This window comes from Schistocerca gregaria, chromosome X, assembly GCF_023897955.1.
Source record: "Schistocerca gregaria isolate iqSchGreg1 chromosome X, iqSchGreg1.2, whole genome shotgun sequence".
NCBI classification, from domain to species: domain Eukaryota; kingdom Metazoa; phylum Arthropoda; class Insecta; order Orthoptera; family Acrididae; genus Schistocerca; species Schistocerca gregaria.
This window is the reverse complement of record NC_064931.1, coordinates 678,429,393-678,451,764: the sequence shown is the minus strand read 5'-3', so window position 1 is coordinate 678,451,764 and position 22,372 is coordinate 678,429,393. Positions and strand designations below refer to the sequence as shown.

At 38.1% G+C, this 22,372-nt stretch overlaps 1 protein-coding gene across 1 annotated transcript in view; it reads left to right on the top strand.

Annotated features, from left to right (window-relative positions):
- Positions 1–6,295, top strand: part of LOC126298873 (SET and MYND domain-containing protein 4-like) — a 160,270-nt gene extending 153,975 nt beyond the window's left edge. The window contains exon 9 of the mRNA XM_049990389.1: positions 2,420–6,295. Within this exon, the coding sequence (XP_049846346.1) occupies positions 2,420–2,738 (319 nt within the window). The 3' untranslated portion in view covers positions 2,739–6,295. The remainder of the gene's footprint in view (positions 1–2,419) is intronic.
- The last annotated feature ends 16,077 nt before the right edge of the window (positions 6,296–22,372 follow it).

The window sequence follows — 22,372 nt, the reverse complement described above, 5'->3', positions numbered from 1 at the left end:
AAATGTTCAAGGGGATTATGTTGAAAAGTAGAAAAAGTATTGTTTGGTAAAAATAAACGCATTTTTCTCCAGACCAATTTGTCTCTTTAATTGTTCAATGATCCTCGTAAAAGATTTCCCTCCAGTATGAAATACCTCGCCATAGATGGAGCAGTTAGCTGTTAATGCTACCACATTTGTTCCATATCTCCATAAATTGCTACAATCAAATATTTATATCAAATTTCTGATCCCAATTGTGAATAATTGATATCGTAATCATGGGATACCAAGTTTTTGCATATTGTAGAATGCATAACTTTATATTTCTCAACATTTAAAACTTTGCACTACTGTGAAGTCTTATCGAGATCAGACTTAATATTTGTATAGTTTTTCTAATGTAGCCCATCATTATAGAAACTACATCGTCTGCAGAAAGTCTGTGATTGATACAAATACTATATGGTAGGTCTTTGTTATGCAAAATAAATGACAATATGTATGCACATGTAGATTTCTTCATTTTTATTATTTTTGGTACACATTTCTAAGGGAATGAACATTTTTCTGTCAAAACTGAAGAATAGTTTCAGCTCATGCCCGCTTGCATAATTGCATGTCTTAGGGGACATTGTATGCCCTATGCTGCCAATGTTAAATTATTGAATTTTGTGACCCATTATTTTTGAAACTTTTTAAGACACCAACAATCAATTTTCCATAGTTAGTGAATACACCTTTCTAGATACACTGAACTAGAATTATTACTAAAATTGTATTTTGTCACATGTTATCTTTTTTTTCAAACACTCAATTTTTTGACACAATTTTGTAAATGAATGAACATAAAAACAAAACAACTCAGGATATTTTAATTATTCTTGTTCTATACGTGTTGAATCTCACACTTGGAATGCTATGAAAATTTCATGTCCCTACTACCAGTACTTTTCTAGAAAATGGGACATCTATTGCAAAAAATGTACTTCAGAGATATTGAGTCTTGAAACTTTTTTATTACAAATTCCTATACAGTCTTACATTTCTGCACTAGAATTGCCCTGGCCCATAGTCTGTGGCTTCATCAGTGTCATAACAGCCCAGTGCTTGCCTCCTCCTTTTCTTTCTTGCTTCTTTTGGCATTTTCTGAGCAGCTACCTCTGCTTCACATATACAAAACACATTCAGTTCCTGCAGTCTTTTAGCTGTGTTCTGTCCAAATATTGTCCCCAACTTCTCCACAATCTTAAGTCTTTCATAGCTCCCACCTTTGAAAGTTATTACAGCATCAGACACTGCTAACTTTAATGTCAGAAGGCCAACAAATACATTTTTAGGCAGATGGCACCACATAAAATTACTGAATGACTTATTCACTTTCTGGGTCTTCCCATGTAAACACTTCTTTAGTAGCTCAGGATTTGCCAAATATCTAAATAGGTTTGATTGCCTCCATTACTGCCAAAGGAAGAGAATGTTTATGTGTAAATTCATGCAGGGTATCAGAAAATTCAGCTTGCCTATATTTACACCATGTGTTTTGTGGAGATGGACACAAAACATGACATGGCTTTTCATCGGTTGATATTCGATGAAAGAAGGTACCCGCAAATTTGTGTTTGTTGAAGTTACTTTTACGCTTAGTCATTTTATTTACGTTTAAAAGGCAATAGAAGTTAGCTTACTACAATAATAGCCGATAATCACACTAATTTCAACGAAAACTAGTATCAGAAACAAAGGACTGATTTGTTTGTTTTTAATGCTAACGTCTGAGACGTAGCAGTAGGCACAAGACAAAGCAATTCACAGCCTCCTAGACTGTGTAGTTCCCAAGATATGACTGCTCAACTCTGCTAGTATATGCGTAGCCACGAAATTTGACGTTATTTGAAGTCTCACAATTGTCTGATTTTAATGTATTATATACCAAAATGCTCAGGAAAGTCCAAACTACATTATGGAGTAGAAAAAAGAAAATGTCAAATTTCGACGAATTTCACATAAAATGTCCCCTTAACGAGGCCACTTCTGACACAGGGAGGTACACCGACCACAGATAGAGTCCACCCCGTGGATGGATGATGGTGGGTTTTTACGCCGTTTTCCACATCCCAATAAGTGAATACAGGGCTCGTTCCCTCACCTCAGAAACATCCTAAGCAAACATATAGAACACTTTCTCACATTTGCACACAGAATTTACCGTATACACAGACGGATTTGGTGGACTGCTTCCGTTCTGACGGTGAATGAGAGATTGATGACTTTAGCTGTTTCATCTCCTTAAACACCCAATCAGCATCTGCGTCTTATACCTAACAGATTTCATTACAATGTTTGTCTAACACAGTTCAGACTATGGTAATTTTTACACACTTTGTGCTTAACGTCACAACACGATTAGTGTGACGATTGTCAATTGCGTATGTTTCAGTTACAAATGTCCGCAGTGCAAGAAGCCAGTAGAAAGCAACCTGACTGCAGTTCGCCGCTGTCCGCACTGTAAGAAGAAAGTCGACTTCAAGAAAACAGCATGTAAGGTAGCCGAGTTCTCACAGTCGTACAGGGAAGCTGTCGCTAAACTTTTGGAAGGAAAGTTCGATATAGCTATACAGCTGTGCGCTAAGAACATGCATTTCTTGGATCCCATCGTCATTCACCCATCCATAGACTTTTTAAAATGTCAACAGGTGCTGAATCAGTGCTGGAGTCTTACTGGCAACACCAACGTCATACAAGATAAAGTTCTTTAACATGAAAAGATAATGCTCGTAGGAACTGTAAAGCTACTAATTTTTGCTGTGCTGTGTGTGTGTGTGTGTGTGCGTATGGTTTTTTTAAGGATGATATAATTTAATGCCTTATGGTTGATATCCACATGTGAAGTACCAGTTGAGCCAAAAGTAACAGAAAAAAATCAATGATTGTGAGTGTCGTTAGTAGTGCGATTCAGTCCCCCAGCAAATGCGCAGTAAATATTATTTTTTTTTAGTAATGCCATATTACTGCATTACTAATGAAATCCAGCAGCTCTGACAAGAGAACCGCGCCTACTCGACAAGGATCAGGCAAGTCATGAGCCATTTATGTCAGCGTAGCATCCAGATAGCGATAAGAGTGCTGAACGGCAATCTGAGCATCGTGGATTCGAGTCCCTATATGGAAATTTTTTCTTATATGTTTTCAGTTATTACATTATTTACATTGTGTATAATCCGAAATAATGCTCAATATATTGTATTTATTAATATTTTGATAAAAGGCATGAAATTAAAGGCAATGGGAAATTTGGGACTCCAAATTAATTTCCACAAAAGGGTCATACTTACAGCATCCTCGGGGACTCTGCAGTTAATTTTCCAAGAAGGGATTGGAATACTAGCACGCAGCGCTTTGTTACGCGTGGTCTGCTGTCAAAATGTCCGAAGAGAGAGAACCTTTTATGTGTGTAAACCACGTTTGTTTTTTTAGAGCAACTTTAGAACAACCATGTAATAGTGAAAATACAGCGTTTATAACGTGTACAAGATGCCGCGAAAATTAGTGCCTCATCTGTTTTTACGACGAGTGTCTCTCCAGCACATGTAAACCATCAACTTTTAAATAGTAAAAGAATCCAATTTTTCCTGAGTTCTTTTGTTCGTCTTACAATCTCGCCTGGAAAATTTATTTGCAATCGCTGACTGACCTTTGCTTTTCCTTTTCATGTCTTTTATTAAAATATTAATGAATACAATATACTGAACAGTCTGTGGTTTATCTTCAGTGAAAGTAACAGAAAAAAATGGAAAGAAAAAATATGAATGCTTTCGCTTATGGACTGTGCAATTTTTCCGCTGCGCCTACCGTCGCCTGGATGCTACGCTAACATAAATAGCACGAGTCGCCCAATCCGCGTCAAAAATGCTACTTTTTCTAATCTCTCGGCTGTCTGGAGACGCCACTTCCATCACTTTCATTTCTGGTCAAGCATTACATATACCATAAATTTGGACGAAATCGGTGGCGACGAGTAGACGCGGTCCCCTTGTGAGAATATAATGCTTGCTTTCCTGTGAGGAAACAAACCAGATTATTAAAAAAAAAAACACACACACACACACTACTGGTAATATTTTCGAGTTCAAGATTTTTCACTTTCTCTGCTACTTTTGATGCACTGGGATGATATATGTAATATGCAGTAACAATAGTAAAACACACTTCTGCGTTATACTGTAAAAGACAATAAATTTTTAATCTCTGTTAATGCTGCATATTTAATGATAAAATCCTTCTGCCGTATTTACAAAGGCTGGGCAGTCACTATAGTTTAATGTTCTGTTAACCCAAAATTACGACAGCCCCATAAAGTCTAATCTGTTGGGGATTATGAGGAACTTTACATGAAGATACAAGCAAAAATTGCAGGGTGCCCCAAAAAGAATGATTTGATTTTAAATTTGTAATAATATTGAGACAAATGTCACTAGGTAACTGAAACAGTGCTAGATGTAATCGGCATGGTCTAGAATTTCAGAAAAAAAAATCCGGTAGATGTCGCTACGAGCGCATCCTCAGTTCCAACGTGCCTCAGCGTTGGATAGGGCGTGCAGTACCGCGAGACCAGGCTTTACACTCTTGGGCTCCTACGTCCCCTGACTTCATACCATGTGGTTTCTTCCTGTGGGGATATGTTAAGCAACGTGTTTAGGTTCCTCCATTACCTCGTGACATTGATTAACTAAAAATCAGAATATCAGTTGCTGTACCTTCAGTGACAGTAAACACCTTACGCTCAGTTTGGGATGAATTGGACTATCGGCTAGATGTCATTCGTGCAGCCAGTAGAGAACATATTGAACATTTAGAGTGGATTTTTGAAACTTTTGTCTTTTCTGAGTAATTTAGTGTGCAATTTCTTGGTGTTAAGCCCTTCTTCCTAATTAATAATTCTATTTAAAATCGGGTCATTGTTTTTGGGACACCCTGTATTATGCACCTGGAATAGTTGCTGCTTTTTTGCTTGTGGTATCTAATTCAGGTTCCTTGTTCACGTTATTTATGTTGTGCGGCCGGGCGTGGATCCTAGGGATAAGTGGGTAATGATCTTCCGCAAAAAAAAAAGAAAAAAAGACACAAGTGTTTATACACTACCGATAAATCAAAAATTTAAAAAAAACGTGACACTCATGACTAAGGCATACTATACTTGCACAGGGCACTAAGAGAGGGCAGTTAATGTGATAATCAAATCCACAGGAATCACGTTATCAGCCACGGGATGTTGCAAGTTTCGCAGCAGTTGTTCAGCTACAGAGCCAGTTTGCCGTGGCATACGGTACTCTATCTGTGTCTGCAACATTGTTAGACTGCCATGACAGAATGGACGTGAACCGTTTGCGAAGTTGATGGAGACTGAGAGATAGAGTATAGTGTGTCTGTGTTCTCGCTTCGCACGCCCGGGTTCCCAAGTTCGATTCCCGGCGGGGTCAGGGATTTTCTCTGCCTCGTGATGACTGGGTGTTGTGTGCTGTCCTTAGGTTAGTTAGGTTTAAGTAGTTCTAAGCTGTAGGGAACTGATGACCATAGATGTTAAGATGGTTTATCACGATTAACGGCAAACAGATGAACAGGTTGAGGCTACATGCGATCCATGTTGCGGATTCATTATTGTGCACAGGCTGTGGAGTGTGTTATCCCCAGATGAAATGTATAACTTGTGTACCAAAAGTAATGCTGTGATGTGGCTTCGGGGGCGCACAGTGCATTATTTGTTTCACGACTAAGGACACTTTGGACTTCCGGAACTACTTGCAGTAACAACAGTGCAAGATCCTCCATAATCCACATTATAAACACTAGTTCTCCATTTACTTACCGAGTGCGCTTCACGAACGTCCGAGCAGCTGGATCATCACGGGTAGGGGAAGCTAGAATTAAAAGATGATGAGCGAATAATGCACGATTGAACGTGGGGTGTACTTTAGTCAGTATGAAAGGTCATACTTGAATGATTAGGGGATGGGAGAGTTTCGTCGTAACCCTTTGCACAGTGCTGCGATGTGTGTCTGCCTTTTTATTTTTCGCCGTAACTGGGGGAGGATCCTAGGCTGTTTTTTATCCAGTCCAGCGAGCAGTGCAGTACCGGTTACTGGAGGTATGGATTCCACCCTTCGATTTTGTTTCATGTCTTCCTTACCCACAAAATACACTTTTTTTTCTTTTGCTGCGACTATAGTTATATATTACGTTCTGTCAGTCCCCTCCATACACTAAGCCCCCAATTTGTTGCAACAAGTGCAGTAGTTAGTATTAGTATTTTTATATACCAAACAAGGTCACATTTGAAGAAGAGGAGGTAATCTGCAATCTGATGCAGAAGATATCATTTTTATTTTATGTTTGGAAACAAACGAAGGAAGAAGTAAGGATGAGCAAAAATAAAGTAAATGAATAAATAAATAAACGGTTAACCTCCAGACTTCCAATGTAAAGGGGCAGAGGTTCGATTCCATGCTATGTTGTAACATTTTTTTTTTTCCTTTTCTTCCATGTTGTGGCATGAATGATAAATATAGCGACAACATCTGCAGTTGGCCCACCACAAAGTGATGGCTGTCGCTGTTACAAAACATAATAATAATAACAATAATATTTTCGTCACAGTGTAACAGAAGGTTTCTAACCTCCTTGGCTGCACCTGGCTACCCGCAGATTTCGATATGCGTAAACACACTGATTGGGGACCACTCAAAAGTAACTCCTGTAAAAGGGTTCAGATCATTTGGCCTTAGTTTTCGAAAGCATACATAATCGTAAAGGGGTCATTGCACGAGCGACAGACCGCAGAGATTTGTCGCATGCGATTCTGCTGAACTCGGTCGCTCACCTCAACCCCGTGACACACGAGCGATTTCAACCAGTATTACAACGAACGTCGCTGTGTCAGGAAGTTCTTCTACGGAAAATGAACTATATTCAGCAGCAATTGTAGTTGATTTCCGTATCCCCACGAATTCTCGCAAAATAATAAAATTAAGAAAGCAATCATTGCTGCTAATTAAACACGTTTTGAACTGATTTTATTGAGAAAGTTAAGTTCCATATATTACATTTTCCACTGACGCAAAACGGGTTATGTACATTTTTCCAGTGTGCTAATACAATTCGTGTTCCATTCATTAGTCCTCAGTTAATTTTCCTTCAGTAAAATTTTAGTTTAACTGCAAGTGTTTACACAATTTATTTTGCAGCCTCGAAATGTCTATAGAAACGTAGTTAATAGTACTACTGATTATACTATAACTCTTGTTCCATATTATATGAGAGAAAGTTAGATTATCTGAAATGACAAGGGACTTGACTATAGTTGTATAGAGATATGCCGTGAATATTTAAATTAAAATGTTCACTTACAATATTATGTTACATCATTCTGTTTAGAAGTTTAAAACTTTAAGCAATAGGTGTAATTGTTTCTTAATTAATTCATGATCACCTGGTGGACCCCAGTGTCTCGTGACCATTACTATAGCTTTCAGAACCCCACCCAAACTTGAAATGAAAATTTTGAAATAAGTGCAATTTTGAAACTAAAAAAAATTTAGAATCGTGGACCAATTGCTTAGAAAATTTTATTTTTTAATTTTGATACAAATTTTGAACCCACACGATTGTGTGGGTCGGGATTATCCTACATATTTATGTCATTTCTTGCAGCGATATTCGCGAAATCAATTACTGTCATTTGACAAACACAAATAAATATTACACTTCAGACATCTTGTTCTCGTCCTCTTCATGCATTTTTTTTTTCTTTTTTTTTTTTTTTTTTTGCCTGCAGCAACGAGCTGAAGGCAAATCATCAACAGTTGGCCAGTGATGATATCCGTCTAGCTACTTCTCATCACATGGTGTGTTTGCTGGTTTGTACATTTTATTGGGTGGCTCTTCATTGGATTCACTTTCATGTTCCTGTCCTAAAGAAGAAGAAATTGGCGCTTCCCCGATCAGTTGGTGGAATCCAAGAAGATCTAAAGTGTTTTTCTTTTGTACTTTATTGGCTTCACATTCAACTTTGTATTGTAACCAGGAATTGATGCAATCCAAATCAAGTAAATGAATCAAAACTATTGAAGTCCACTTTTTTGGCTTCAAGAAGGTCCTGTAGGTCTCCATCATTTGATCGCAGAGGTGCACTCCTCCCATACACAGGTTGTACTTCACTACAACTGCAGGACATGGCACTAAGATCTACTTCTTTTCTGGTTCACTCCATCTCAAGGCATTGCTTACAGGTTCACATCCTGTACAAGTAGAGGCAAGGGTCACAGCTTTTGAATCTTTCCACTGGACAATGGCTATTTTATCATCGTCCCTGCAGAATTCTTCCATATTTGCTCTCTTCAGTCTGTTTTCTTGTGTCAGGTGAACTGGTTTCACTCTGTTTTTCATTATGGTTCCTGTTCCTTCCAGCCCTAGGTCAAGTAACTGTTGCAATAATGGCAAAGCTGTAAAATATGTGCAATAGTTGGCTTACGCAATGACTTCTGCCAGTACATACGTGTACAAGGAGATCTAATGCATCCCATAAGTACATGCATGCCATATTGCTTTTTCATCTCTTGAGGATTTGTATGAAGCAACTTCCCTTTCTTCGAAAAGTAGTAACTGTTTGTGCAGTCAGATGCTAACTGAAAAAAATCTTATGGGTAGTACTCGCTGAAATAGCTCATTGGAGTTTTAATTTCCCATCCTACCTTACTCTCTGAGTGCGCAAAAATTTTGGAGGTGAATGGTCTTTTTCTCCAAGTGGACAAACGACGATGTGTTTCCACTGTTTTTTTTTTTTTTTTTTTTTAGAATTCTTTCTACTGTGTTGACTGACAAAATTGTCCTGAACTTCTGGAGCAACTAGTAATATTGTTGCAGAAGCATTGTTACAATGTTCCTCCTCGTCAGAAGATTCAGAGCTTTCTCCAGGTCTAGGTTTGATTGTAGGAAGACTCCAAGTTGTATCTAACAATTCGTCATCACTACTGAGGACTTCCACTTCAGAGTCATCTAATATGGCTAGAATTTCCTCGTCAGTAAGCCCTAAAACGAAACAAACATACGATCTGTGGAAATAATGCGTAAATACAATAGTAAAATGACTTATCTATTCCCTAATCTGTTCCGAATCGTAATCACAAACATCGACCGAAAACGACCATATGCCGGTAAAATAGTCTCACCACGCACAAGTCATTGTAGCTATTCAAATAATCGTGGCGCACATATTTTTATTTACTTCTTTACACCTTTCGGAATCTCAAACACATTTTTCCATATGTCAAAACGCAATAAATAAAGCACAATAAACATTGACCACGACAGACATGCTTCCGACCTGCCATCTTGAAAATTACCAAAGGTTAAGTCACAACATCTCGCGTCTGTAACGAGATATCGATATAAATCGAGTTGTATACGAAACAGCGATTCCTGCATACTCGTGTGACTTGAGACTCAACTGCATAGTGGAATAATATGATGCTGCAACGCAAATAAACCTCACCCACACAATTGTGCGTATCAGGTCTGAAGGGCTATAAACTACCTATCATTCTACTTTTACACAAGCTTCAATATGATAATCACTGCAAAATCGGAGGATGTATTTTGTATTACATGTTTATATTAATGCCATCTCAGGCCCCAACTTTACTTCGCAGAGTGGTTCGTCACCCTTAACAGCTATATATTGAGACGTAAAATTGTTTCTCAACGTTGGCAACGCGAAATGAGACTAAACTACACAAGCACTCTTAATAACTAAGCAGCAGGCAGTCATATTGCCATATATCGCTGCTAACCAGACAGGAAGCTATATTGCTAGTACATATCGCATGTGATTCACCGTATTGCCTGGGATTTCCTCGCCATCAGCGACCGATTGCTGCGATTTGTCCTCAAGACGTGTGATCTGCGAAGCGATTGCATGCCCTTGCACCAAATTGCTGAGTTCCGTCGCTCTTGAATTAACGCATATCGCTTCGTATTACCGATCGTGCAGTTTCTTCCTGACCTTCGTCTTGGCAGTTCGTCGGGTAGTAAAAGTCATAAAACCACTCAAAACAAATAAATCTTCTGCGCTATATTGATATTATCGGTAAGCTTAAAATTTCACCGGTACGACGACAATTATATCCGGTGAGATTAATTTGATATGAACTGGATCAGTTTCCAATACATACATCAGCCATGCTTCAAGAGTAGTTTTCGAAACAGTGAGATACCTCTTCTCGACTGGCTTGCTTCCGCACCAAATCGCAGTCCCACAGAAAACGAACGGGTGGTGACGCAACGAGCTCCGCGGAAAAACAGGCCTGACCCCGCACAGGGAGTGCCTCGCGCCTGTAAATGGCCTGGTTGCGTTGACGTTCTTACCAGAAAGCGATGTCACATGAGTAGCTGCTGTACAAGCCTGGCTGCAATGACAGATGAACAACTGATGCACAACACTATGCTCGACTGAAATATGATCGTATATTCGTAGGTATAAAATGTGTACACTTTTCCTTATTTTGATCCCTCAGTTATATGTATGTATGAAATGAACTATCCAGTATACTATAATGACTGAGTGCCATTAAAGGGAAAAAATGGTGGTTGATTACATTTCAGTTGTGCAGAAGAACTTTCCCCTTACAGGAAGACAGCACGTGATTGCTATTTTTGCAACACATAGTGTGTGGCCCCATTGTAGAAATAGTGTCGAGGTTAAACGTTTGTTGTAATGTATGTGGTCAAGTTACTATCATTTTGCATTAAATACTGAGAACTATATTAAAGAATTGAAGCTTTTCCTGCAAAATTAATACAGGAAGAGTGTGCCATATGGTACTGGCATATTGGTGATTACATTAAATACATGTATTATGAATGTAATTGTTACTCTCTGCCTGTAAATTACTTCAGAAGGAAAATTAAAGATTTTATAAGAAAATATGCATTTCATCCTGTTGGCTATCTGAAGGCAAACTTGTATTAATTATCTTGACCTAATCCTCTCCCATACAAAATTTAAATCTTAAGGGAAAAAAGTCTGAAAAGTAATGTACACAGTGATCAACAGTGCTTGTAATTACTTTCTATGCTTGCCTGCTTCTTAAGGCAGAATTTCTGTTTGTCAACTGTTTCATACAGCTATAAGGAAATAATATGCTTACATCAATATATAACATGATCTATTAAGGTATTACAATGTATTCTCTATATTTTAGTAATTCAAATAGACACTGAGACTTTCATCGACTCTGTACCTTAGCCACTACTGTATTTGGCAAAATATGTGAGCTGAATTTTCATGTATATTTTAGTTTATTTAGCTGCTCAACATAAATATTAGGTTATTGCAACAGTTACTTAACATCTTCCATTGTTTGCAAATGTAATATGTGAAAATGTATTTAATATTGTGTTATTAGCCCCATATCCTTGCGGTTACACAGTTTAAGATTTCTGTCCATCAGATAAATCAATGTACACACCTGACAAGTGTGCAAGCACAGGAAAAAAAGGGACAAAAAGACAGATAGATCGTTTAAAAACTAACCAGAAGAGATGTGCAAATTATCCTACCCCTATGTTCCTATCTTCTGCTCATGAAAAGACGCCCACAACTGTAAAGGCTAGCTGTAGCCACTGTCTATTCTATGGTGTCGTTTCTTGCAAGCAGCATGAAAGAAACAACTACTGCCAAACAGGTGTCTTAACACATTTTACGTAACAACAGTGCGCTCGTTTCACACAAACAACTGCCACCTGCACAGCTCACTTATATTCAACATGGGAGTTTTTGCTGATATTTCACTGCAGTATTGCAGAATCTCAAACAATGGCAAGTGGCTGCACAAGCAAATATGTTATTTCACTCAAGGCTTCTGGTTTTTTCAAACTTCTGCCAACTGAGGATTATTATGAAAAGTGTGAAATATTAATAAGCTATTTCAATAAGCTGTTACAGTGTGAGGCACCAAAATTTCTAGAACAAAATTGAGCATGCATCTACACAAATTTAGAACCCCCCCACCTAGCATAGATGAAATACAAAATAACTTTAAACATTTGAAAAAAAGATCAGGCTGAAATGTGGAACATTGAAGGTGCTGGAACAGACAAGAAGCAGCATGGAGTCTTTCAGAAAGTCTGGGAAACAGCATTAATTCCCCAATCCACAAGAAGAGAGATCAAACTGATGCCAGCAACTGCAGAGGAATTTCTCTCATTCTACTGACTTACAAGATTCTTTCAATAGTGTTACAAAATAATCTGCAAAGCCAACTGAATCAGTGAAAAGAGATCATTGAGGAGGGTTTAGAAAAGCACGATCCTGTTTGGCCCAAATTTTAAATCTGAAATTTAGAATCAGGTATAGAAGAACATTTAGTAAGAGTTTAGTGCTGACAACAAATCAGTGACAATCGCAAAAAAACATACCAAATGAAAACTTAAAATTTTAGGTGAAACCTCCAAGATTTTTCGGATAAAATCTGGTGTAAGACAAGGAGATGAACTGTCTCCACTGCTGTTCAGTTGGGTACAAGTGAAGGTAATATGTGGACACAGGAAAAGAAGAGAAGAACAAGGAGAAATTTCAGAAAATAACAATTGGGATAAAAGGGGATAATATCAGTATTGAATGTTTGGCTTTTGCTGATAACCTTGCCATCTTACCTAAATCGATAGAACATGCAACAATATGAATAAATCTCCTACAACATACAGCTTCAATAACAGGACTATGTGGGAAAGAAGAGTATAAGACACATGCACAGGAGGCGCCAAAATATGTGGAAAATGATTACTGAATAATAAATGAGGCTATAAAATTTAAATACTTAGGTGAAATATACAACTAAGTGCTTTGGGCAAAGAAGCTAACTTAGCAAGGTCAGTGAAAATGGAGGTGGCTTTTCAATTAACAAAAACCCTCTACAACAAGAAATCTATTTCCATAAATTAAGAACTCCAGCACTATAACTGTCATTAGGAGAAATGCCTTTATTCCTCAGAATCTCTTTCACTAAATACAGACAAACAATTAAGTGAAATAGAAAAGAAGGAAAGGAAAGTAACCAAGAAAATCTTGGGACCAAAATATGATAACAGAAAATGGAAATTAAGAAGTAATATTGAAGTTTATGTAAAAATAGAATGAATACCAGACACAAAGAGGAAGAAAAGGGATGTATTCTATGGACACCCAAAAAGATTATACAAAAAAAGAACAAAAAGAATTTTTAACTTTTTTGACAGATACTCAAATACAGAAGTGATGTGGATCAAAGAAGTTAAGCAGACCTGAGGGAAATGAAAATAACATGGGAAGAAACAGGAGAAAGAGAAAAGCTCAAAGCAAAGGCAAAAAGTTTCAAGGGCCTCCAGGAGAAAGCAAAGGAAAAGACAGGAGCAAAATGGACAGAGGCAAGAGAGAAAAAACATAGGGAAAAAATGAAAAATTACTGGAAAGAAAAAAAAGCAGACAAGTTATTTCATACAGTCCTTAGTAGGCCAAACCAATACAAAAAGTCACATTTAATTTTTTGTGTGGAATATTTTTCTTCAATGCCTTTTTCAACATATTTCATTTTTATAAAACTTATTTACAAAATCATAAAAACTGCTAAATCTGTCTAGAAAAAATTGCAGAAATGTACTTTTGTTAGGGGGCAGGACAGATTTAGCAGTTCTGCCAGGGGTGCAGGATCACCTCACAACAGTTCTTAAAATGAAGTCACTAAATTACGTGCTCCAGTATTTAGATACTCTTTACTGTTGTTCCACCCTTCTCACCACCTCTCAGCTTCAAGTGCTTTTTTGATGTTTTCAATCCTAGGAATAATACATAGTATATTTTCTTGTGTAATCTCAAGGAGTGCATGCTTTGTGCTCAGTGTCAATAAGGTGTAACTCCCTCAACTACTCTCATAATTATGAGTTCTTTACTTTTATGAGCAGTACTGTACACTCTGTAACATAATTGGTTCCTGTGTGACGCAGTGGGCATTTCAAACTTCAGCCACTATCACTTTTTGCACTTTCAAGTATACACATCTTCAGCACTAGCACTTGTGGCGTGGGGCCATCACATCTCTTTAGTACCTACCCCTGTGCAATGAGGCAGCAACCATTACAAAATATCCTTTTTGTTGTTGTTGTCAAATGTGAATACTCCGAACAAAATTGAAATGTTTGTTTTCCTGAACATATGAGAGAGCTGCACTTTCAGTGGAAGGTTCATGTGGTTTCTGGATAGCCCACAGCTAACCATTATTTCATCATGTGTTGTATAGTATGGAAATGGGGACCTAGAAATGACAGAAAGGCTTTGTCCCTGCCGTAGCCCGCAGTGGCACACAACCCCACAACAGGCTACAGCAGTCCACTCACCCCACCGCCACCCCAAACTGAACCCAGGGTTATTGTGCAGTTCATCCCCAGTGGACCCCCCCCCCCCCCCCCCCACACACACACACTCACACCGGAATGTCTTACACCAAACTAGTGTAACCCCAATGTCTGAGTGGTAAGGTAATTATGGTGTACGTGTACGTGGAGAAAATGTTTGCGCAGCAATTGCCGACATAGTGTAACTGAGGTGGAATAAGGGGAACCAGCCTGCATTCGCCAAGGCAGATGGAAAACTTCCTTAAAAACCATCCATAGATTGGCCGTCACACTGGACCTCGACACTAACCTGCCGGGCGGATTCGTGCTGGGGACCGGCGCGCCTTCCCTCCCGGAAAGCAGTGCATTAGACCGCACAGCGGTTTTGAAAGTGTAATATCCAATACGTGTATGTACATTACTGCTTTTAATGACAGTTATGGCATCGTGCCAGATCAAAAATTTCTGAACCAGCATAACAGGCCTCACTTATTTACTGGCAAGTATAAATTTTCTGCTATGTTGTAATCAAATATAAGTTCCAGAGATGGAATGTGTATCTAAAGAAGTCCCTATTATTGTATGATGGACTAATACTCCCAGCTTCTTAGCTCATATACAGTGACAGGTACTACTCATGCACTAGGCAGCATTTAAAAATACCTGAAATACACTCTGTGGCTAAAAGCCTCTTGAAAACCACATTTTTTTTATTCTGGAGATGGTGGACAGGTAACAAATAGGTGAGAGCCTCCTCAAAAGATTAAAAACTGTAATAATGGTAAAGGAGGTTCCCAAAAATTAAGTTCCAACAAATGGAGACAAAGTGTGCTTCCATTCTTCGTTAATCATCATGAATAGTTGTTTCCATAGTTTCTGGGCAAACTGATCTGGAATATAAACAACATAACTGGTCACTCCAAGGGTGTTCTTGGAGGTTTGGTCAGGTATTTGAACTATTCAGCCAGCAAGTCAACCAGATTTCTTGTAGAACTACAATGCAGTGCCCTCACTCATGAGCATTATAATACTTACTCAGAAAATGGACAGATTACAAGTTTTTGCCACTGTGTATCTGAAACTTCCTATTGTTTAAAAAATTCCATGAACATTTGCATTAATTTTGCCATGTACATGAATAGGCCAAGTACAAGCCAACAAATACTGATTCAGATGATTATACCAGCTCCATCAGGTTCCACTGTCACTACCATCCGCTGCCATTCTTGAAGCTTTCTACAGTTGTATACATGGCTTTTTGCTGGGTATGCCTTACATTGTAGCTTATCATTTCAGAAAACTTTGCCCCACAGAACAATGGTAGCATTCTTTATACCACTCTAAATTATGCTGAGCGTTAATTTATGTCATTAGTGGCTTCTGGGCTACAGCAGTACTGTGAAAACCAAGTTCTGTATCTCTCAACAAATCATTTTTTCACTGATCTTTCTACCAGAAGTGCAAGAGAAGTTCTGTGCTACACTAAAATGTGTGCCAGACAAATGACAATGCTTTAGAGCTCAAAGTCAGTACCAATTTATTAGGCCTAACAGAGTGATGCTTTTTCTTACAATACCATTGCTAACTGGAAACATATTACTCGTGTAAAACCGAACTAGTGGAATGCTCACACTTGTGGGACCCTATAGTCATGCACATTCAACTTGATTCTCTCCACTGAAGGGAAACAGGTACATGATGGCTGTTTGTTTTACCTCTGATGAATAACCTATTAATGTGCAGAGCAAATTCAGTGAGGTACCGATTACCTTTTCCCCAGATGGTGTACCATAGCTCAAAATAGCACATTTTATGTGTAAAAGTGTAACATATCATAGGCTGTGCATACGTAAGTTAATCACATACACACAACACAGTTTTAAGTACAATACAAGAAGTCTGAATTACTGTCCAAGGTAAGTCCTAGTGGAGGTGGCTTAGCATTGGGTATCTCTGGATTCCTGTTAGGTGTCAAGTATATATTTGTTTTATAAGAATGATCATGAGTGTTTGTGCAGTATGGTCATGTTTTTGTAGTTATAAATGAATGTGGGCTGGCAGGAAGGGAGAGAGTAACACACACTCCAGGTACGTATTCCACACTTTTCAAAAAACACCAAGGGGAGGTATCAAGCTTGATGGCATCACCTGTTAAATGCATCACCATCAAGAATCACACAAGCTTTCACTACAAGGAATACCTTAGAAATTTGCTGTTATCTCAAGAAATTGGTGCCAAATTTTTTTAGTGAAAATTTTCTTTGTCACCAAGACGTTAACCAACTGCTTAATAGCTGAATGCTAACACACACTGACATGTATTAAGGAGATTAGGTTTAGTTTTTTAAAGTGCAAAGATGTATGACTTCAGGATGGTGGATAAACAAAAATGTAAGAATTGTATTTCCTTAAAATAAAAATAAGCAAACATTAAGGTGTGAGAAAGTGTGATGCACTGACAATTAGAAGCTCAAGGGAAGTAGCATTTCAAGAATAAGGCAGGCTGTACTAAAATGAGGTGAAAACTGGCGAAGTACTTTGTTCATAAATTAAGACAAAATGATGGAGTGTTTAGATGGCAGTGCTACAATGCTCTCTCTCTCTCTCTCTCTCTCTCTCACACACACACACACACACACACACACACTGTGCTCCCAGCACTATCCAAATGGCTTTGTGCAACCAACATAATTGTCTTGAGAGATTCAGCAACTGTATAGATATTTAGGATAATTCTCATTTATTGTTCTATCTCCGTTGCACACTTTTGCATAGCATCTAATATTTTACAATAATCAGAAAAAAATTGTACATAAATGTAGAACATACCTAAATAGTTATGTCAGCAATCCATCAGGTCTACTCAGAAGCACATATCGGCTTACCGTGTTTTGCAACTGCGGACAATGTTTAAAACAGATATAGGAAGGGGAAATGAAGTGAGGCTGATTGGGGGAGGGGAAAGGAAGCAGGGAGGGAGTAGTGGAGATATCATGAGATTAACAAGAGGTGTGATGTTAAAATTATAAAATGTATATTTATGTAAAAATTCTCACTGAAACACTAATGGTGTAGGTCATTGGGTATGTGAAATGTAAACAGCATAAAATTGCAAAGTTATAAAATGGAGTGAGGGGGGGGGGGTTGGGGGGGGCTGATAGCAGGCACGGATGGCAAGGCGGGGAGGGGGAGGGACAGATAGTGGCATGGATGTTATATTACAATTACACAAAAGTCAATTATGTGAAAAACCTTCTGTTAGAATACTAAATTGTAAAAGGGGCATGAAATAGTAGTTTATGGAAGTGGAAATGAAGTAGTGAAAGCTGAACTGGTATCTTAAGAACGTCAAAGTGTGGAACTTTGAAAGTATTAAGTCATAAGGTCTTATTCTGAAAATATAGAAATTGTTTATATCTTTGATTAAAAGTATAGGCCCAGAAAATGGATGTCTAAATAATGAAATACAGTGGAATCTCACATAGCAAACACAATTCATTCGAGAATCTTACTCATAGTGTGAAACACTCATTAAGCAAAACTATTATCCCATTTAAATTAATGTAAAATATGATAATATGTTCCATGCAGAAAGGCACTAAAAGTTTTATCTTATTCATGCCATTTATTGAAAGAAAATTATGCATACAGTATTACATTCTTCATTATTCATGATACGTAACTAAATTTATTTTACCAGGAAGCTGTCAACAGTCATTTTTTTCTGATGATGCTTCAACACTTGGCAAAAATGTGACACAGCATTATCGTAAAATAAATTTGTAGCATGTGTATCCACACTTTACTGGGATTATGATTTTCAATGTATGATGCAACATGCTTTCAGAATTTCTCTTATGGTGCCAGAAGATTTGTGCTTTGCTGTTACCACCTCCTCCTCCTCCTCCTACTGTGAAGAACTCCTCTCCACAACTTCCTGCTGTCAAACACAATGCAACTCCATATGCTCTTCAGTGGTCATTTCTTGACTGTGATCTTCCACAAGCTCATTGATATCATTGTTATCCACTTCTAGTCCCATAAGGTCTTAACCAAAGACACAATCTCATTGACTGCAGGCTCCACAGGTACTGACTCAAATGCTTCAGAGTCACATTTGACAACACACTCCGGCTAAAGCTTCTTCCAAGCAAAGGGGAGAGTTCTCTTTGGTAACCCCTCCCCATGCCTTTTCAGTCACCTTGACACAGGCAACGATGTTGAAGTGACATTTCCAAAACTCTCTGAGAGCAAGACTAGTAGCTTTAGTCAACTCAAAACAATGCTCAAAGAGTGCTTTAGCGTAGAGCATTTCAAAGTTAGAAATAATCTGCTGGTCCATAGGCTGAAGTAACAGAGTGGTGTTGGGAGGCAGAAATGGATCTTGATGAACTGAAATTCTTCAGGTAGGTGGTCTTGTAGGCCTGGGGAATGGGCAGGACCATGTTCCATAACAAGCAAGACATGGAATGGCAGATTCATCTCGACCAAATATTTTTTCACTGAAGGAACAAATACTTCATTAAAACAATCACAAAAATGATCACAAGTCACCCAAGCCTTGCTGTTGGACCTCCACATCACATTCAACTTGCTCTTCTGGACTTTACACTTCTCAGACACTTGTGGAGTTTCTGAATGGTAAACAAGCAATGACTTAATTTTCAAATTGCCACTAGCATTGGCACAGAATAGCAGTGTGAGATTCATTGGCTTGTGAGCGGGCAATGAGTTCTCCTCTGCTGCTACAAACGTATGCATCGGCATCTGTTTGCAGAATAGACCCATCTCTCCATAATTAAAAACCTGTTGTGGCAGATAACCCTCAGAATCTACAAGCAGCTTGAAGTTGCTGATGAAGTTTTCTGCTGCCTTTGTGTTGGAGCTGGCTGCTTCACCATGTCTCACAACGCTGTAGATACCGATTCTTCTTTTAATCTTCATGAACCATCCACAGCTTCTCTTAAACACTTCTCTGGCCTCTGAGGCCTATGGTGGTCGTGCGGTTCTAGCGCTGCAGTCCGGAACCGCGGGACTGCTACAGTCGCAGGTTCGAATCCTGCCTTGGGCATGGATGTGTGTGATGTCCTTAGGTTAGTTAGGTTTAAGTAGTTCTAAATTCTAGGGGACTGATGACCTAAGATGTTAAGTCCCATAGTGCTCAGAGCCATTTAAACCATTTTGAATGGCCTCTGATTAGTCTGATATCTTCTTAACAAGGTCAGGAAAAATTATTCTTGCCTTCTGACAAATGATGTCCTCATTAACAGTGACACCTTGCAATTGCTTTTCATTTATCCCTATAAGGAGCAACCTTTCAACATTATCCAGAATACAAAACCACTGTTTAGATATTCTTGTCACTCCCTTTGAAGCATCTCCTTAATCTTGTCCTTTTTCTTGAGGATAGTGCAAACAGTTCATGTAGACTGATTGTATATGCTTGATAAATCAGCAACACTCGCATCACATTCATGTTTTTCAATGATTTTATATTTCATTTCTAAGGTCAGTTCCTTTACCTTATGGTCATCTTTCTCCAGCTTTATCTTTGGGGACATTTCTAAGGAGGTTATTAAAATTTGCACACAAAAAAAGGACTGTGTGAACACAAGTTTAGAAAAATGTGTGATCACAACTTGCACTAAGATTGTAGCAGAAAGAGTGCTAAACCCAGACTGCAATACATACAAAATACCTTACTCTTATGAAACTGCCGACAATGCAAGGTAGACCAATTCATATTGTTGAACATTTCCTCTGCCTCATGAAAGTGGCTGGTGATGTCTCATTAAACTGTCAACACTCATTATGTGAAACATCACTTGTTAAGTGAGTCATCTTTTTACAATTATAGAAGTGGAATTATGCAGAGGACCTAGACTGCATCAAATGTCATTAATAGCGCCCAAAAACCTCAAACCACACACACAAATGTCATTAACTCGCCATCCTAGCAGCAGGCTGGCATGCAGACTGGCTTCCATACATACTGCAAAACTGCATACCATACAATGCTACCAAGCTGAAACAGATGCTGTTAACTATAACTGACACACCATGTTGCATGTAACTTTAGTTACTGCACTTAGTTTCACTTTTACAATTTATTATTTTATACTTTTTACATTTTATACATTTTCTTTTAAATTCATAACGTTTAATGACACTTCATGCAGTCTGGATCTTCTGCATAACTCCACTTCTGTAATTTTATGATCTTTATGTATTTCACTATTTATACATCCATTGTTCTGGGCCTATGCTTTTAATATTGTAACAAAAAAATTTATACAATTTTTATTTTTCTACTTTCAGAGTAAGACCTTATTTCCTAATAATACTTTCAGTCTTACACTTCGAGTATCTTAAGACACTAATTCAGTTTTCACTACTTCATTTCCACATTTATAAACTACTATTTTATGCCCCTTTTGCAATTTTTTGCATCCATTCTAGTATTTTAACAAAAGGTATTTTAATGTAACTGACATTTTGCAATTTTAATATAAGATCCTCTCTCGTTAAACCCATAGCATCCCTGCCATTTTCTCTGCCTCCCCCGCCCCCTTGCCATTTTTGCCCACTTTCAGTTTCCCCTCACTCCAATTTATAATTTCAGCATTTTATTCCATTTACATTTTACATACTCATTGTTCTACCCTATTAGTGTTTCAATGAGAATTTTTACATAACTGTATGTTCTATAATTTTAGCACGACTCCTCTTGTTAAACTTATGATGTCCCCACCACGCCCTCCCTACTTCCGTTCCTCTCCCCCTGTCAGCTTCATATCATTTTCCCTTCTCTCTCTCTCTCTCTCTCTCTCTCTCTCTCTCTCTCTCTCTCTCTCTCTCTATACCCCCACCCCCCACCCCCCTCACCCACCCACCCACCCTACATGCAACATATACCTATGTAAATACTGACTGAAGTTGTAAAACACAGTACTCTGATATTCTGATATGCACTTCTGAGAAGACAAGACAGGATGTTGACCCAGCTACACAGGTAAATCCTACATTTTCATTTCCCCCTATTGTAAAATATTTGATGATACATATTTAGTTTTACTTTGTTTTGGATCTGAAAATGATCCAGAGGGATCAAAACATGTGATCTAATTGAAAATGTGCAAGTGAGATGGAAAAATAAATGAGAATTATCTGATACTACTAAATTATAAAATCAGTATATGTAGTCTGTGTCTGCTCTGAGCTTCCATATTAAAGTGCTAATCAAAAACTAGGCATAAAACAACATTATCCGAATATACCATTACTTACAGCCTAACATACTCAATATTTTATAAAAATAACATTATGGAAAAGTAAAGTAATCTGTTACTCCTCAAAATTTCTAATATTTCTCTTTATCACATGATGTAGGTTAAAATGAAAAACAATAATTACATTTCATTGAATTGTTGAACAAATTATATTTTTCTTGTTCAATTATCTTCAAAACCAGTAGCTAAAGGACACATTAATTCTATAACATTCATCTGGTTTCAATTAACAAAATGTTCCAGGCTATTATGCCATGGTCGAATGGATATCACCATAAAACCCAATGTTTTGTCCCCATCTGCAGAGGACATTTTCAAGGGGGATCATAGCTTCTTTGAATGTTCAATTCAAGCCATGGTTTGCTACTGACTACAACAAAATACCACTGTCACATGAATCTGAGCAGTGGCATGATGTCACATGTTTTGAATGCACGAGTGCAATTGGCCATTACTGACTGCCGTCATCTGCTGTTGCTATCAACCTATGTTGGAAGACTGGTACACATCTTCCTCAGCACTGCAATCCACATGTCATTCAATTTCATGCTCTCCTCTTTCCTATTGAAATTCCTGGGGTGTTTTACAGTCTCTATGGCCTCTCTGTATAGCTTTTCATGGTATCTGCCCTTGGCTGCCAGTACTTGAGTCCTGTCGGAATGAATGAAGTGGTCTCCTGGCTG